This window comes from Nematolebias whitei, chromosome 21 (assembly GCF_014905685.2).
Source record: "Nematolebias whitei isolate Nwh7 chromosome 21, NemWhi1, whole genome shotgun sequence".
NCBI lineage: Eukaryota > Metazoa > Chordata > Actinopteri > Cyprinodontiformes > Rivulidae > Nematolebias > Nematolebias whitei.
Window position 1 is genome coordinate 25,897,648 of NC_056518.1, and position 19,311 is coordinate 25,916,958.

The 19,311-nt window shown below is 39.5% G+C and overlaps 1 protein-coding gene across 1 annotated transcript in view; it reads left to right on the forward strand.

Annotated features, from left to right (window-relative positions):
• The first annotated feature begins 15,128 nt into the window (after positions 1 to 15,128).
• Positions 15,129 to 19,311, forward strand: part of sntg2 (syntrophin, gamma 2) — a 102,797-nt gene continuing 98,614 nt past the window's right edge. Inside the window, exon 1 of the mRNA XM_037694782.1 lies at positions 15,129 to 15,223. Within this exon, the coding sequence (XP_037550710.1) occupies positions 15,155 to 15,223 (69 nt within the window). The 5' untranslated portion in view covers positions 15,129 to 15,154. The remainder of the gene's footprint in view (positions 15,224 to 19,311) is intronic.

The following is a 19,311-nucleotide window of genomic DNA, read 5'->3' on the forward strand; positions in this document are numbered from 1 at the left end:
CAGTGCGCTCCACTTTATCAAGCAGCTGATGCCATTTTTACTGCAGAACACCTCTTGTGTTTTGTTGCGTTCATTCCACAATTAATTTTTAATATCGCAGCTCTATTCCTGCATAATGCTGGAAGCTTGCAGATAACTGTATAAAGCAACATCTCACTTGTTTTTGCCTGATACTTTTCAGCTGGTCTAAAACTTTTTTTTTATTCTTCAAATAAAAATTCTTGCTAATTCACCCACTGACGAGAGCAAATTAGACAACCAGAGGAAATGGTTTGATTTGGACATTATTTGGACCACAAGCAGACAAGTGATGGGGTTGTAAATTGAATTTGCAAGAAGTTTAGAACAAACGTAAGTATTGGCATCAAAAGTAGAGCGACAGTGTCTCCACCAGTCAGAGGACGTCCCATAGTTTTTGGCAGAGTTTCGTTGGGAATTTGCATGAAGCTGGGTTGTATCGTGCAACTGACTGATGTGGAGTGTGCAGGTGTCGCAGAGACCCGATGTTGGAACCGTTGGTCATCTGAGGGGACCCACACATCTTGAAGGTTGTCGTTGCCCAAACATACCACACTAAGGGATGATCGTGTCCTGTGTGTCAAGCATTACAGAACTCCAAGACTGGGATTGCAGGTATTTTCATAAAGCACTTCAAGCCTGGATTTGAACTCCTTGTCGTCTTGTTATTTATAAATGGACTAAGGTGGCAGAGAGAGATGAAGTCAGTCGCAGTTGAACCACCAAGTGAGGTAGTAACATGACAGTTGTAGCGTTTAAAGGGAAGCTAGGTTTTTAGCTCAAGGATGTAGTGATGTCTGAACGACCATCCGGCTGTTGGATTTAAATCTTGACACTAAACCGAGTCATTACAGGAGTTTAACTGGGAGATGTTACTTCTGGCAATATTTTAGTTTCTCTCCTTTGGCTCCTTGTGAAGTTCAGAATAGAATTCAAAATCTTACTTCTAACCTACAAAGCTCTCAACAACTTAGCTCCATCTTATATTGCAGAACTTATTGTTCCATATTTCCCTAACAGAGCATTTCGCTCTCAAACTGCAGGCTTACTTGTGGTTCCTAGAGTTTCCAAAAGCAGAATGGGAGAAATGTCTTTCAGTTATCAGGCTCCTCTCTTGTGGAACCAACTTATAGTTTCTGTCCGTGAGGCTGACACATTGTCCAGTTTTAAGACTGGGCTTAAGACTTTCCTTTTTGATAAATCCTATAGTTAGGGTTCGGTTGTTATGCTGCTATAGGCTTAGACTACTGGAGGACAACGTGTCCTCATTTCTTAAAATTAATTGTTACAATTGAATAGTTTTAATTTTATACTATTTATACCAATGTGATTCTGGACCTGCCATTGTGTATCTGTTCCTCCTTCCTGTTCCTTTCGAACCCAGTCGGTCGAAGCAGATGGCCGCTTGTCCTTAGCCTGGTTCTGCTGGATGTTTCTTCCTCATGAGGGTTTTTCCTTTCCACTGTTGCCTTCGTGCTCGCTCAAGATGAGTCTGTGAAGCAGTCTGCTCCTCAGATGAATAGTATTACTTTTTAAGTATATGAATATTTTTGTTCAGTGCTCTGAGATGACTTCTTCTGTGACTTGGTGCTATATAAATAAACTGAATTGAATTATGGTGGGGCCACAGGGTCTGACTTGATGTCACCTCTGGATTCCTGGGACATATACACCAGTAAAATCATGTTTCTGCATGTTCTTCCACTCCTGAGGCAGAACCCCTCTACAGTTTTCAACAAGGCTGCACCAATTTAAGTATGTGCGTCTTTGGACTGCCTGCCATGATTTAGTCCTCCTGTTTCCAGCCAGGTTCCTTTCCCCAATCCAACATGTGTGCGATCAGTTCTGATAGCAACCTCGACTCAATACCCAGACCTCAAGATCTTCTGGATCTTGCAACAGTTGTGGGCTGACCTCCTGCAGAATAAGATGCCAAGGTTGTAAACCAAAATTTGAAGCGTTAGTAGCTGAGACTGAAGATCTTCTGCTAACAGAAGATCTGCGTTTAAAACTTTGTCATTTCTCAACATCAGATGATCTGAGCATAAAACTGTGACATGAAAGGCGGAGAGCCATTGACGTTATTTCAAAGAACGCTTTGATTTTGTCAGTGAACTTTGCAGGAGTGAGCTGAAGTTGAACTGACTGCTAATGTTCAAAGTATTGAAGCTGTCTGTCTGCAGTAGATTTCCTTTTGTAAAATAATAATTAGCTCCGGTTTCAGATCAATAAATCAGCCGATACGATTAACACGGTGGTTTACCTCCCGCTGGTGTCCCTCAAACAGCATTACAGACACACCTCCCCCTAAACTACAAACAACCTGCTCTTCGCTCTGATGGGTTTTCTGAGCTGTGTTCCACTTTGGTTCCATGTGGCGGTTTTGTGTTTTTGATGCAGCCTTGGCGGCTTAAGCTGAGCAGAGGTGAAGAGCACTGCTGGCTTTCCTCTGATGTCTGCTGTGAGATTCCAGCAGTGTCACCTGAGGAAACCCAGACAGCCCAGTGTGAAGGAGGGGAAGTCTTTGCTGGTTCCCGCCTGAGCTGGACATTATGTTTGATTTTTATTCCGCCAGCTGCAGACGCTCTCCTTTGAAGTGGGCTCTCATTTACATATCTGTTCAGCACATTACTTTTGATTTCTTTCACTTCTTGGAGCCGCTTTAAACGCATATGAACATGAAAGCTGAGTGGCTGACCAGCAGATGGAGTCAAACGCCAGCCGTCCCTGAACCACTCTTTATTTAAAGACACCTTCTTATGGGGAGACTGTGAATTATGAAAGGAGCAGAATGGAATGTGTTAAAAAGTCATGAGGGGATGCTGAACAGCTCAAAATGCCTCCCTTTGGTCTCGGATCAAACTGTGCTGCAGCTCTTCTAATATGAGGTCCAATTACTACTTAAAGGCCTAGCATTTCTTGAAGAAATGCATAATCCTGCCACCTTCTGTGCCAGAGGTTCATGAGATGTTTTGCTAACACTACCAACAGGGAAATGCATCTGTTTCCTTTTGACAGCAGACAATAATCACCTGATGCATAGAGAGACATACAGTACTCCCTCGTTTATCACTGAGTTTGGGGGACCATGCCCCCTGCGATAAGTGAAAAACCGTGAAGTATGGATATAGTAGTCCAAGTTCAAGTTTCATTCCCAGTCTCCCAACTTATGTGTAAATAAACATTTTAGATTTAGCAGTATTTAAATTTAAATTGTGGAGAAGAGAAGCGCAACAGGACAGCAACAGATTAACCCTTCACGCAGTAGATGCAGCACGGAGCAGAAATGTACTTGATCAATTACACTGTAACAACTGAACATAGAGGTTCTAAAATAATAAAAAAATAACTTTTAACACTTTTGTATTTTTTGATTATGACAATTTTATGATGTGGCATACTTTGAATTTTAAGTTGGAAGACAAAAGCTGATTGGTGCAGCTGGACAGCAAAGGGTTAATCCTTCACAAAGCTGCTTCAGCCAGAGGAGAAATGTGGGCGTGGCAGAGAGCCGCAGGTGGCAGAGTGCGGAGATCATGACAGGCTGCAGAGGGAGCTTCTCCCGTGGGCTGCACACAAGTGCAGCAGGTGCTAAATCATTTTAAATTATTTGTTTTAAATAAACAATCCATGCCGCTCGTGTGGCTCATCCACCAATCAGCCACTTGTGTGTCATGTCCACTCTTACTTTGAAAAACCACAAAAGAGCGAGCAAATCTGTGAAAGTCGAACCGCTAAGTAGCGAGGGACTACTGTATTGGATTTTTAAAAACATGTTGTATGCACATAACTGAAAGAAATAATGCATTTGTTAAAGTCGTATTTATTTTTAATAAACTAGCCCATATTAAACAAATGCTCCACCCATGTGCTGCACCACCTGGTCCAAAACACTCATGAAATGAACAAAACCTGTGAATTCCATTTTTACTAGACAACTGCTTTCTGGAAGAAAAAGTACACACTCTTTAAACCATCTAAAAGTCATCAAAGTCTTCATTAGCCTAATGATGGATTCAAAGGGACCTTTGACCTTTGGGTCAGAATACCTTAAACTTCAAAGTGTAAACCTCGTTCTGCAGAGCTAACAGATCCAAATGGGTCAATAAAGACTAAAGTGCACTACATTGAAAACCACCGAGGTGCAGCTATGATTTACAACTGACCTATCTTCTGACAAATGAGCAGCTTGAGATTTGAGCTGCATTTTGATTGAGTTTCTAATTGGTTTTTACACTTCATCAGCTTTACCTAGAATTAATCATTCATTGTAACAAAATGCCTTAAAAAGGCTGAAAAAGGAAGTTGGTGGTTGGTATGATAGCCTGACTGTGATCGTTCCTCCATTATCTTCATAGCAGAGATCGGCGGTGGTGACGTACCTGAACACAACATTGTCTCAACTTTTGCACCATTAGATCCTTTTGAAATAAAATAGGTTTAACTGGAAGTTTAACTCCTTCTTGAATCGGCACCTTATGATGGAGGAGTTTGAGCTCCTGAATGACCCTAGGAGAAATGTTGTCGGGAGCAATTGCCCCATGTAGGGTCTCCCAAGGCAGATTGATCTCTATCTAAATTATGTGGTCCTGTTTGCATCATTGTGCCGTGATCTTCAGCTCCCACTGGAGCAGTTCGCAGCCGAGAGTGAATTAAGAGGCTGTGATGAGGATCAGCACCTTCAAATCTGAGGTCATGGTCCTCAGTCGAAAAAGGGTTCCCTCGCCGGGTTGGGAGAGAGGTTCTGTCTTAAGTGCAGGAGTTCAAGTATCTTGGGGTTTTGTTCATGAGTGAGGAAAGTATGTAAGATTGACTGACAGATCGGTGCAGCATCTGTGGTATTGCAGACTGTGCTGGTCCATTGTGGTGAAGAGGAAGCTGAGCTGTAAGATGAAGCTTCTGTTTACCGATCAGTCTACGTACCCTCACATATGGCCACAAACTTTGGGTAGTGACCAAAAGAACAAGATTGCGGGTACAGGCCGTCAAAATGAGTTTTCTCAGCAACACAGCTGGACTCTCCCTAAGAGATGGGGTGAGAAGTTCAGTTATCCAGGAGAGACTCAAAGAAGAACTGCTGGTCTTTATAAGGCTGCACAGACTCAAATTATTTGCCAACAAGTTTGTGTTTTTTTAATGATTTAACACTGCAACTCTTGAATATCATGAATCTGATACGTGACAGAAAAATATATATACAGTAAAGAAAGAAACTGGTGTACTTGGAGTATGTATCTACAATATGATGTTTTAATAACCTGAGCTAATTAAACACAAGGTGCCCTTAAAGATGGATCATTTTAAACGAACGTGTCAAACTACAGTTAAACGATGTTACTGGCAGAGTGCTAGTCTGAGCCCAGATTGTTGTGTGTTGTAAACCATCTGGGTGAATGCTGAAGGTTCACCTAAAGGGTTACAATCATCTTCAAATGTACAGATCCTGTAGAAGAGAACGGAGGATTGGAGCAGATGTTTCATTCTGGGAGTTGTGAAGAAAAAAGCTAAGACACATTTGGTACTGTAATCGTGTTATGTTTTGTCCAATTTATGTACCAGATATTTAAAAAGTCTCTATTTAATGGAGCCAACTTGTGAACAATGGACTTAATGTGGTTTGTGTTGCTTTTATTGGACTTGCTCAGGACTGGTAGTCCATATGGGGACCAAACCAAGTTCTTAAATGGTTTTGGGGTTAGAGGTCAGGTTTAGGCTCCATTTAGGTCACATACATCGAGTGATATCCTAATGAAGATATAAAAACTTTTTTTTTTTTCTAATGTGGTATTGTGTACCCCAGCCTTTTAGTATTTTTAGCTGAAACTTAAAAGTAATTTGGTCATATATTATTTAGTTTAATCCATGTATCATTAGCAAACACTGTCTGACACAGTTATGAAAATATACCAGAGCTGTTATAAAGGGACAAAAACACAAAAGGAAACCATATATTTACGGTATTTTAATGCCTGTCCACTATTTGTTCTTGTTTCCACTCAGTTCATTATAATTTTGAAAGTTGAAAATTATAAAAACCGGCTGGTTCGGTCACCTCATGTGACTCCTGAAGGTGAGAGGTGGATCCTAGCAGTTTCCACCTGTCAGGGAGTGTTCAAGACCGCATTACAGGAATACTTAACACACTTCTGAGCTGACAGCTAGCAGTATCTGACAAAACCCATAGCGGTGTTACTGATTCTCAGCGGATGCTCCGGTTTTAAACTCTTTAAATCCAGCTGATTCTTTCAGGTAATTGCACTCCTTGAGGCCCAGAAGGCGCGTCACGCCGATGACCGCTTCCTCCCGTGGCACCTGTCAGACTTATCTCTGGCTCTGAGAGATAACGTTTGCAGCTTCAACCAAACACGCGTGAAAACACACACACGAACCGTTTCGCAGCGTCGCCTGCAAAAGCCAGTTTTAGCCGGAGCAAGTAAGACGAACAGAAATACGTGCTAATGTCGAGGACGATCAAGTGGATTCGTCTTGCCTGATGGAACTTTTCTCCAGGCTCAAGGTAAACTTTGGATTCCTACCCTGCAGTTTGTTCAGTGACCTGTGATTATTCAGATTTATGGAAACAAGAATGCAAAGTGCTTCAGACCGACTGGACACCTTGATGCATTCATTTGAAATGCTGATGAAAATCTAGATGTTTTTATTTTTTATTTTTATTTTCTGTGGGTTTATTGTGTGAATGCTGAGCCAGTATTTCCATTATTGTTCTCCTGTTTCCTGTAGGTTTTCCAGACACAGACTACTTCTGCATTTGTTTGTGCTTTTATAATTTATATATCAAATGTTTAGGTTGATCACAAATATTGTGTGTGACTTTTAGTATTTATAACTTTTTTTTTTTATTACAGTATTTTTACGGTGTATAAGTCACAGTTATTCTCATACATTTGTCAGTCCTGTGACTTTTATACTACGAAGCAACTTATATATGTTTTTCTTTCCATATTCATAATGCAATTTTTGACTGACGCTTTAAATTTCCAAGAACAACAGCGAGTCCTCCCGTGCGCACTCACTTCACTCAGCTCGTGCAGGCGGAAAAACACTAGAGCTAGCGGCTCTGGCTGTGATGGATGGATGGATGACGCTGCGCCACCCAGGCAAAATGAAGCTGTTTTGTCCATTAAATAAACACATAATAAATGTAACTTATACGTCAAAGTGACTTATACACAGGAAAATACGGTATTTAACTTAATTTTCTAAAAATCCCTAAAACATATTTCAGAAAATTTGCTCTATTTTTGGTCTTTTTATACTCTTCAGCTTTTAGCCATTGTTTGCACATTTTAGCTTTTAGCCATGGTTTTGCTACATTTAATTTTTTACCTTATAATTGCAATTTTGCTGATTTTTAGCTTCTGTTTCAACATCAATAATTCAGTTAGCATATTTCAGTAAATTTCATCTTCATCATTCAGCACTCAGCTGTATTTTTTCTAGAGAATGTTGTTTCTCTTATTTTCACATGTGCAGAAATGTTTTGTATCATTTTGAGAACAAATATAAAAATAAAATAATGTTTCACTCAGATTTGTGAACAAAAAGGCAAAACGGCTTTACTTTTAATTATTATTTTTATTAAACATTTCTCATTCAGGGGAGTGGTGGTGCAGAGATTAGAAGGTGGGCCTATGTTCGGAGGTTATCGGTTCAACTCCCTGGACCAACAACAACACAATGTGGGTGAAAAAGATGAAACGCCCACACCTGTCTCCACCCTCATTTGCTCCACTCTGGGCCCTTGAGCAAGGCACTTAACCATCATCTCACCACCCTTCCATCTGCTCCCTGGGCACCTAAGATAGCATCGCTCTGCTCCCTCAGAGAGCTGTGGTAGCTCGGTGGTCTATGGTTTCATCAGAAAGAGCATCCGGTGCCGACCACTGAGGAAGGGAGCAGACGATATACATATATATTTTTATTATTTATAATTTACAACAAGTTACAGAATTCATGTCACGTGCTTTTACAATCCAAGCTATCCTTCCTAAAAATAAATAAAATGCCCAATAAATGGAAAAAACAGCTGGTCTCAAACATACTGTATTAATTTCATATGATTATATAAATAAAATCTAAATAAATAAAAATATATAGCTTTCATATCTAGTATGCTCTATGTATGATGGCATAGATTAAAAATATAAACCTCTGGTTTGGCTTTGACACAAAATATAATTATGTGGGATGGACAATATAATAACTCCTTCCAACAATGTTGTCTTGTTGGGGCGTTGGTTTTTTTTCCAGAACATGAGAATGCATTTTGTTTTTGCTGCTGCCATTCAAAAGAAGAGCTTCTGTGAATGATTTAAATCATGTAATATATCTGTGTCCCCCAGCAGAGCAACACTTGAGTCACATGATTTGTTTCTGGAGTAATTTACCCAGTTGTAGGAATATTGATATAAATGCTAAAAATCTGCACCATCTTCAGTACATCTGTAGCATCTCCGTGTGTCCCAACCCTGGTCCTTGAGGAACACCATCCTGCATGTTATAGTTATTTACTTTGACACAACTAATTTGAATGAATGCGTGATCTGCAGAACTTGATGAAGTAATTAAATCACTGAATCAGGTATGTTGGAGCAGGGAAACAACTAAAGCATGCAGGATGGTGTTCCACAAGGACCATTGTTGGGGAACCACTCTTTTAGGAGACTATTTGGGTCAAGGTGATATTTCTTGTTTGTTTGTTTGTTTGTTTTTTAAAGAGAATCATGGTTACAGTTCAACAGATTTAGTTTGTCTGTGTCTCGTATTTGCAAAAATGGTTTGTGAATATGTGAGGATTTTCCCCATCTCTGTATTTTGTACATTTTAGCTAAATATTTTTTCCCCCGTTTTTCCTTATTAGTTAGATGTTCATATCCACACTGATTATTTAGCACAAATACATCTTAGATATAATCTTTTTAGGAGAAATATTTTCAATTTCTCTTTTTAACAGGCTTTGCTTTCACATAATACAGTATTTATGGAAATTATTTCTTAGTTTTGTCTTACTCAGGTTTTCAGCTGTAGATATTTCTGTAAATCAGTAGGGTTGTAATATAGTTTGTAACCTTTATTAAGATTCTGCCAACAACTTCATGTGTGATCCACAACAGTTATTAGCAATCCCTCCTTGGTCTTTTCAATTGCCAAAGTATTTTAGATCTATTGAGTTAGTAGATGGCACAACGATTTTCAATGTTTGTCCAAGATGGGATATATCCATTATAATTAAATGACTACATCCAAATATTTCTTGATTGTGCAACATTAAAATAAAGTTTAAACTCTGGGAGAATAAAACCTTCCTTCTCTAGAGGAACATTTAATTTTAATAGTTTTATTGTAATGTTTAAATGATTAAATGACAATATTCATCATATATAAATTTAAATGGTTATTTAAACTTTTAATTCTTAAAGATGTCTGTGCACATGTTGAGATTTGAACATGAAACTCCCTGAAGCCCAGATGTGTTCTGGCTTTCGGCACTCTGATGGGCTGTAGTTTTTTTGGAGACACACTCCTGAAGGGTCCCACAGAGATTAATTTCAGGTTACATCTCCCTACAGCACAAAAAAAAATTAATAAAGAAACTAAAAATCTCTCTGCTGTAAAGAAGCAGGAGATTCAGTCTGCGCTTGGTTTAATCAGGTAAAAAGCTCATGTCATTTCATTTAACCTAATTAGTCATTTTGACCTTTTTGGTTTGTTTTAGTTGAATTTCAAAGGTCAACTCTGTATTAAATTAAATTTTACTGTGATGAAGACCGACACTAAACTATTTGGAGCACAGAAAGACTTCCTCACAGCACCTGATTTACATATATATTGTTATATTTTTATTGTTTGTTCTAGTTTCATTTGAACCCACATAATTTAAATTTTTTGCCTGAACCTTGAGGTTTGGAGTTGATTCTTATTCTTTCACACCGATGTAACAAGTCATCACCTCTGCACGTATGGCAGCTGTTCCATTTCATGTTTTTTTTTTTTTTTTTTTTGTATCTTATTCTACTTAATGAGGTTTGATTGGATGATTAACTGAAACTATTTTTAACAGAGGAAACCTTACCCTACCTTAGACTATGGCTAAAAATCCAGCTATCGCAGCAAATATTGATCTCTGACATCCTTCTTAGTTAAAACAGTACAGTGTTGTCTAAAAATTAAAGTTGTTGCATTATTTGACGTCTTAAAACACTACACCTTTGCACTGGACCTTTGGGGACAATTAGATCCCATTTGGATGAGCAGCTTTCAGCCAAATAAAAGCTTCTCGTCTGCAAAAAACTGTGTCCTCGTCAGGTGCCCTGATGCACTTTACCCCACTCCTGCTGGGCTGGATCTAATAACCACTTGACCTGCAGAGAGGTCACACAGAGAGGACGCACACAACTCTACAATGCCTGTCTGCTTTAATAAATGGGACCAAGAGGATCTCATGTTCCTTTCTTTCAGAGTAGATTGCACTGAGACAAAACAAAGGCTCTACCGTGCTTCTTATAGTTTGATTGATTTTTCATGTGTGGTTTATCTGGAGCACGTGGTGAAATGCTGCAGATGCTCACGCAGTTAGTTTACCTTCAGATATTGAGCCATGAATCGATATTTTTGGCATCTAAAAAATGCCTTCATTCAGCCTCGGGCCGAACTCGCTTTGAGTGGATTTTCTCACTTAAAATTCAGACAATGACAAACAACGATGGCTAAAATTTTAGATGCATCCATTGTCTGGCTTTTCAGATGATGTGTCGGAGTGATACGGATAAGGTGAAGAAAAAGATCAAATCGTATGACAATTTATACAAAACCGGATAAAAATGAAGTCAGGAGAAACGTGTCTGATTGTAAGAAAGTGTAGCGCCTCAGGCTGAACTTTGAGGAACTGTTATTGTGTGCAGAGCATTACAGTCTGATGGCTTTCCTTCTTTCAACAGAAAGGGTTGTGCAGAGTAAGAAGGATAGAAGCTCGGCCAATTTAAAGAAGACTGTGAAGAATTCAGCCACACAAAGACTAAGATATGGAGGGATTAAAACAGGAGTCCCACCTAAATTCACTTACCTTACAGTGGTGAAGGCTTTAATCTGAGCCGCCGACAGCTCTGGGTTTTGTTCAGAAAGGCCGATTGAGATGCCTTACTTATCTAAATTACTCTTCCTCATTTACCCCCAGGAAAATACATTAGCGCACACACAAGAAGCTCCCTGTTCAACAAACACAAAGAAGCTGCAGTCGGAGCAAACTGGTGGTCAACGTGTTCAGCTGAGGATCGTTTTAGACTCGAGACAAAGCCCAGAAACAAAGCCTGACATGTCAAACACAAGCCGAGCGTTTTAGATGAAAAGAAGAGAGAGGCCCTTTGAAGCCTCGCAGACGTTAAAGATGCAGGAGGAGGATCCAGAGCGATGCTGAGGAGGAGGGGGACTGAGTGAGAGACCTGATGCTACGACTCCATCATACAGAAATAAAAAGATTCCCTTTCATGGCTGGGAAATCTCATATCATAAAAGTTGGAGCAACGGGTTTTACAAGAAGCTAAACCCAGACGTGAGAGATTTTCAGAAGAGAAAAGACTCGGGTGATCTAAAACTGAGCAAAGGTGATAAATCCGATGACAACTTTAAAGCTTCTTTAAAAGTTTATAAAAAGCAGTTTCATCTGAGTACAGTTGCTTTAGATAAATTGAATTTGTTTTGAACAGGTCATCTGTATACAAGACACTAAATCACCTAGACGAAACATTAATATGTGATTTTCTACTTTTTTTTTTTTTTTTTGTCATCATGGCATCAAACAGGTCAGCATCCTTGTCCAATGTGTCCAATATGCCCATTGTGTCCACTCAGTCATTGCTTGTTTACTTTTCTGTAGTCTTGTTCAAAGTTTTTCAATGTTTCTTAGAATTGTGTGTTATGCTGATCTCTATTGGTTTGTAAATATCAGTGGTTCCCAACACTGGTCCTTGAGGAACACCGTCCTGCATGTTTCCCTGATTTGACTTGCCTCATTTGAATGAATGGGTGATTAACCGGCTTTTGCAGAACTTGAGGAAGTAATTAAATCCCTGAATGAGGTGTGTTGGAGCAGGAAACAACTGAAACATACAGGATGGTGTTCCTCAGGGACCATGGTTGGGAACCCAGGGGAGTGGTGATGCAAAGGTCAGAGAAAGCAAGCCTGTGATCGGTCACAGGTTTGAATCCCTGGACCAACAATAAAATATTTGGATGGGGAAGATGAAGCGCCAGCACCTTCTACCTCCCTCCTTTGTCCCACTCTGGGCCCTTAACCGTCCTAGCTGCTTCCAGGGTGCCTTGGGTGGCAGCCTTGGTGATCTGTGGATGCGTTAGAAAGGGCATCCGGTATGAAAACAATTGCCAGAACTTCACGTGGGTTCGCTTGATGTGGTGACCTCTGAAGAACGGAGCAGGAAGAAGAATTGAAGAATCATTCAGCTTTGTCATATGAAACTGACAGTGAAGCAGTTGTTTATTAAAAAGCATCTAAATGAATCACTAACATTTTTTTTTTTAAGTAGTGCTTTGAAGATGGAAGCAATCAAGTTAGAAATACAAAGAGCTACAAGAACTAAGATATTTATTTCTCATACTTATCCACAAAGCCCCAGGCACATTTAACCTCCTAAGACCCGAACTCTTGCATATGTGGATGCCAGGTCCTAGGAGGTTAAATAATAATATCTTAAAATGAACAACAAGCTCCAGGTTTGCTTTAGGATAGTCTCTTAGAAACCAGGTTCTGTGCAGGTCTTGTGTCCTCTGTTGCAAACTGTTTGTCTTGAGTTGTACATTTTTACATAAATTAGATTGTTTATCTTTGCAAAATGTTCATCTCCACGTTATCCAAGTCTCTTTTTGTTCTTTTGCAGCTCTGCCCTGCTTTAAGAGATGTTTTACTAAAACTCTGCTGCTAACTGAATCCCCAAAAGTCTGCAGCCCTTCGCGGCGAACAGCGTGAATGTTTCATGTTTTATTTTTAAAATCTATAAGAGACCTGAGGTTTTGTGGGGATTCTCGGGGATGCTCACCACAGAAGAATGAGGTTTCTGTCCCAACCATCTCCTCCTCCTCCAGGCTCCTCATCGTACCTTTTCATATTCTCAGCTGAGAGCGTTCTGCTTCATCCTTAAATCCTGGATTCACAGAAAACTCTTCCTGCACATTAAAAATTCAAAGCACACTCCGTCACTGATTATCGGACAGTTTCCACACAAAACGAATCCCGTCTTTGGTTGCGTGTAAGGATCTGCACTTCTGTAACTCTGCACAGCTTAAGTTTTTTTTTTTTTTAAGAAAGAACAAGTCTAAATTGAACATTTATGTTTCAATCTTGAAATTATTAATTTTTGTATCACTGTTTATAATGACAGGTGCATTGTTGTTGGTTTTCCTGCACACCAGGTCCTGGTTCGGTAATGATCTCACCTGCTTTAGATCCGGCCGATTGCTCCGTCTGTTTCTTCAGTGTTTTGTCACAGCTGTTTGATGTGTTCGTTCTGGTTTACAAGCAGCAGTTTTTGGTCCATCATGGATTAGTTTTTCTCTTTCAGCAGCAAAATTTAATCTGTCCTGTTAATGAGTGATGAGGCGTGCGGAGTTCAGAACCGTTCAACCCATCTTTCCCTGCTTTTAGATCCTTGATGTTCTCCACCCCCTCTGAGACACCAGTCATCTAAAAGTCCCCGCACCCTGACAACTTCTACACTGCTGGACCTTGGAGCTAAAGTGAAGATACAAAAGCAAACGCTTTACGAGAAAAGTTGCTAGACGATTGGAAAATTTAAGATTTACCTTGAAAAATTACTTGAGTGATTTCATTACTTTTGCTCTCTGGTTACGAGTGGTATTAAAAAGGAGCCAAAAGATTAAATGAGTAAAAATGAAAGAATAAAACTACTTTTTTTGGTGCTCATTTTGCTTTGATTTGACATTGAAAATAATTTTACTCCAAAACAACTTGACAATGTGTTGGAAAAACCAAAATCAACATATTTCCAGGCTGAGCTAAAGCCCCAGGTTTGATTATTATTAAATCAGGAGTGTCCTTGGTCCTCAAAGACTCTGCATGTCTCTCTTGTGCAACACACCTGCTTTGAGTGAATGGGTGATTAACAGGTTTCTGCAGAAAATAAAGAGGTAATTCAACCATTTATTCAGGTGGAGCAGGGAAATGGGGGCAAACATGTGGTCCTCAAAGACCAGGACTGGACACTCCCTTTAAAGATCCCAACACCCCTGCTACGAAGACACTTCAATAATTGGCACTAAAGGAACGCATGTTGCTCACTGCTTTTGTTGCCGGACTTTAAGATCATCTTGTGTTGAAAAGGATGTTGCGGTCAAACAGTGAAGTTTGTGTGAATTAGATAAAAATGATTGACCTGATTGACCATTATTGGATTTCTGGCTAATGCTGATTTGTAAACTGTAGCAGATCTCAAATCTCCCAATAGCTAATGAGTTGTGAACATACATCCAACAAATATTCTGAGTTTCACTCATCTGTGGATCTCGAGATATTTTGCTAACAAGCAGGGTTGACACAGTTGATGCCAAATTTTAAAGCAAAGCATAGCACTATGTTTAGTGCTCTGTGTTGGGGGTGATGCTTGGCTACACCAAAATTGATCAATCTCTGCACAAATAGCCGAGTTGTTGTTTTTCAGGTGGATTAGCTGTAACAGTCATTTTGAACAGGCATAGGTGCAGAATTCATCCAAAGATTATTATTTTTTTTTTTAGTTCCATCCACTGATTGTTGGATATTTTGCTAACAGGCGTGCATAACCAGTGTCCCCGTGCGGCAGGTGGCTGAGGTGGTTTTGTCATCCAAGTGTCTAAAGAAGGAATGGGTTAATGCGCTTTGACGCAGGTGGAGAGTCAGTCAGCGCTGATTCACTCAGAGAGCAGCAGCTCCGCTCCTGCTGCAGAAATCTTTGCAGTTTCTATCATTTCAGGAGGTGAGCAGCTCCTCTGATTCCTCTCTGAGCCCTCCCGGACATGCTGCCCCAGCCTGCCCGCTCCGTGGCACGGGACGCCGGGTAAATGACTTGACAAAGTCTCGGTGACGCGGACCGACAGCGGCTGCTGGGAGATGAGTGTGACCGGGAAGCAGCAGCCTGAGCTGATCCAGAGACCCGCCAGCCTCCCGGTTCCAACTTCGGCAAGTAAAACCTCCTTTTTTTTAAAACAGTTTGAAGTGCACAACTTAAACTACAGATCTGCGTGTCCTACAGCTAGAAGGTGCGTTAATGTGCACGGGCAGAAACGCGCGCAGCTTCAGAAGAGCCTTTCTCGGAGGGAGCGCCAGACTCTGTTTTAAAAAAACGCCTTTTTAGGTTTTCTTTGATGTAAACAACCATAAATCCTACATGTCTGAGATAAATGACTCTATTTCAAACAAATGCAGTTATCTGGACAATTCGGCATACATTTAGATCTTATTAAAGCAAAGTTACAACTTTTTGAACAAGTAAATCATACAATTTAAGAAAATAAAAATGCTGTTTGCATTTACATATCTTTTATAACGAGCCAAATTAACCCAATATCATTTAGCCTTTCTCCAAAAACTGAGTTTAATTGACGTTGATATATTTGTTGTGCATTTAATGCATGACAGTGGTCGGTAAGCATAAATTATTATTTTGTTTCTTTATATTTTATCCTTAGAATAAACTCCTTGTTTGTTTGGTCAGTTCCATTGTCGCATTGTGTTGCCTGTAGGATATGTAAAAACAGAACGATGGCCATAGTTTATTATTTTTCAATTTTTATGTCCATAAATATTAAGTGCTTTACATTTCAAAGTTAAAACTGTAAAAGCAGTGAAATAATTTGAAAAGCTAAAGTAAAACACAGGGACACAACAAAATAACTGCCAGCTTTATTAGATATCAAACTCTGACAAGGGTTTAATGTCTAAACACTTGGCGGTTTGTAAACTGTTGGTGTCAAACAGCTGTCTTAGCTTTGTACGTGATCTGAGTTTAGGGCATCTGAACAAGAAAACGAGTCGTCTGACCTTTTTTAAAATTCACTCTCCTCTTCCGTGTAAGAGAAAAGTCAACACGAACTATGAAATCTCATTTGTTCACGCAACCCGAGGGGACGACACGTTTCATACCCATCTGTGTAGATTTTTCATGTGGTGGTCACATGTATCCATGGATCTGTCCTGATGTTTTATGTAAAGTTTAGTCCCTGCTCGGCTTCTTATCCTCCTGGTTCGACAGGCAGTACCTCTGATTTTATCAGCCCCTGGAGTCCTGCTCAGCTGATGGTCTGCAATAATACCAAACCAGTTTACCTCCCAACATTTCCAGCCCTTGAGTGCTGACTAATGGGTCGAATTAAACCATAAAGTGACAAAACCCTCCCTCTACTAGTGACGTTTCAGGCTTTTCAGTGAGTCCTGATGGAAATTAAACTGCAAACCATTTATTAACTTCAAAAGTTTAAATCAAGTTATTCACCAGCACATTTTGTACCCTGATTTTAGGAGTAGGAGGATTCTTCCAGTTTGCATCTGAAGTGCATCTTTTTAAGGCTGCTGTGGGCCACTCAACATCAAACTGAGCTCAGCATCAAGTATTTAGGCTTGTTTTTGTAATGAACAGATGCAATGTTTCCGAGCGTGTGCCACTCACAGGTAAATTAGGACTAAAAAGACACACCTCTGGCACCATTAACTGTTATTAGATGCCTCCTAATGATCAAACGTGTTGGCAGTGATTAGTGTGAGCAGGTCGAGGCAGAAACCAGACTCAAACGGGCTCCGATGGTGTCTCGGCAGCCACAGTCGACTGTTTTCTTCCTGTCCAAACTCTAACTGTGGCTCCAGTACATGTATTGGTTTGAATTGTACGTCAGGCTGCGTTACCTCTGTGATGGACAGGCGTGTCTGCCCCCCTTCTTTTAACCACATGCTTGGAGAGAATGCATTCCTGGTTTTGCTGCAGCAGTAAATTTGTTTCAAGACTTGAAAAATGTACTCCGGTTTTGAGGCATTGCTGCTGCAGAGGCTGGAGATTTGGAGCTTGGTTGCACCATTGTTGTGCTTAAACTTTTAAAATCTTCATAGATATTAATGGGATTTTGGCAAAACAACTGAATGACTTCTTTAGAGATTTATGGCACTATTGAAATATCATCTTTCAAAGGTTAAACATGGAAAGTTGGACTTTGTGACTGAACTTACATTAAGAATTTGACATCACTAACTTGAGCTATCTAAACTTCCCAATATTTTTGTAAACTATTTTTTTCTGTTACACCTACAAATTGACAGCTTCTACAGTTTTTTCTTTAGAAGTGTGTGCAGTTTTATGTTTTTACCAAGTTTTCTTCCAATGGGACTTCTGGTTTTATGGAAATGCAGTTTTATTTTTGTAGTTTTTCCACTTTTAATGTGAAACACTAGTGGCATAAAAATGCACATGTGACCATCAGACATTTCAACAACTTGCATTTCAAGAAGTTGTTTAATTTTATATAACTGAGATTTACTGTTCTGTTTCTGCCTGCCTTTAATAAAGGACTCAGGGAGTGAGACACAGGTGTGTGGTTACCATAGTGACTAGGATAAGAGATCATACTATGAGAGATGATCTCTCCAGTTTTAGTTTCTCTCCATTGTCTCCCTGTCAAATTAGAATTGAATTCAAAATCTTACTTCTAACCTACAAAGCTCTCAACAACCTAGCTCCATCTTATATTACAGATCTTATTGTTCCATATTTTCTTAACAGAGCGCTTGACTCTCAGACTGCAGGCTTACTTGTGGTTCCTAGGGTTTCCAAAAGCAGAATGGGAGAAAGATCTTTCAGTTATCAGGCTCCTCTCTTGTGGAACCAACTTCCAGTTTCTGTCCATGAGGCTGACACATTGTCCAGTTTTAAGACTGGGATTAAGACTTTCCTTGTTGATAAATCCTATAGTTAGAGTTGGCTTGTTATGCTTCTGTAGGCTTAGACTACTAGAGGACAAATTGATCTAATTTCATAAAATTGTTACAAATGAATAATTTGCATTTGAAATTATTTCTCAACATGCGATTCTTGACCTGCCATTGTGTATCTGTTCCTTCTTCCTGTTCCTCTCAAACCCAGCCGGTCGAAGCAGATGGCTGCTTGTCCTGAGCCTGGTTCTGCTGGATGTTTCTTCCTCATGATGGAGTTTTTCCTTGCCACTGTTGCCTTCTTGCTCGCTCAAGATGAGTCTGCAATGACGTTAAACTCAAAGCAGTCTGCTCCTCAGAGAAATGTTAACTTTTTATGAATGTTTCTGTTCAGTGCCCTGAGATGACTTCTGTTGTGGCTTGGCACATACACTGAACTGAATTGACTTGAAATACTGACAGTAGATTTAACATTTTTTGGGGGATCTTGGTTCTCTTTATACTGCTGTATTACAAATTACACATTAAATTGTTCAATCTCAAATAATGGATTTTATATTGAAAATTGGCGGCATTTCATGCCGTAGCTTTTTGGCATCAATCAAAAAGTTTCCAGAAATTTTAAGGTAGTAATAGGTGAAAGCTGCAGTCTGTTCCATCTTTTTTTTATTTTTTTTATTCTGTGCCTGAAATTAGTTTTCCATCACACAACCTGCTAGAAAAAAATGAACTTTAGTATAAACTGAGTTTAGAATAGAATAGAAACAGCCTTTATTGTCCCACGGATTGGAAATTCAAGTGTAATAGCAGCAACAGATAAAGGGATAAAAAGATTTCACACAAATTCATAAATGTTAATTAACAATACAATATATTAAAAAAACATAAGATAAACAATATCAATAATAATGTTCAATATGTGTTGGAACATTTATAAGGACAGTTTATGGTCAACTATTTGCTGTACCCTTTTAGTGCTTTTGGTATAATTGTGGTACAATTATTAAATTTGAGTTACAGAGCTGGGGGGAAATGAAAGCTTTGTGTGTTTTTACATCAAGCAGCCATGTTCTCAGCACACAAATATGCTTCCACCAGTTGAGAGAATTTGTTTTGCACTATTGACTCAACAAAGCTCTCGATGACTGAATGGTTATTCAGCCTCCCAGGACTACGCTCACTGTTCAGGTGTATTGATTACTGCTCAACAGAACCTTTTAGAGAGGTAAAAGGTTGAAGAAAAATATGACTTAACAAAACATAAATTGAAAAGCTAGGCTTTAATTGTCCAGTATTTTCTGATGAATATGGCTTTTAATAAAAATAATAAAAAGAAACCGTTGCATGGACCC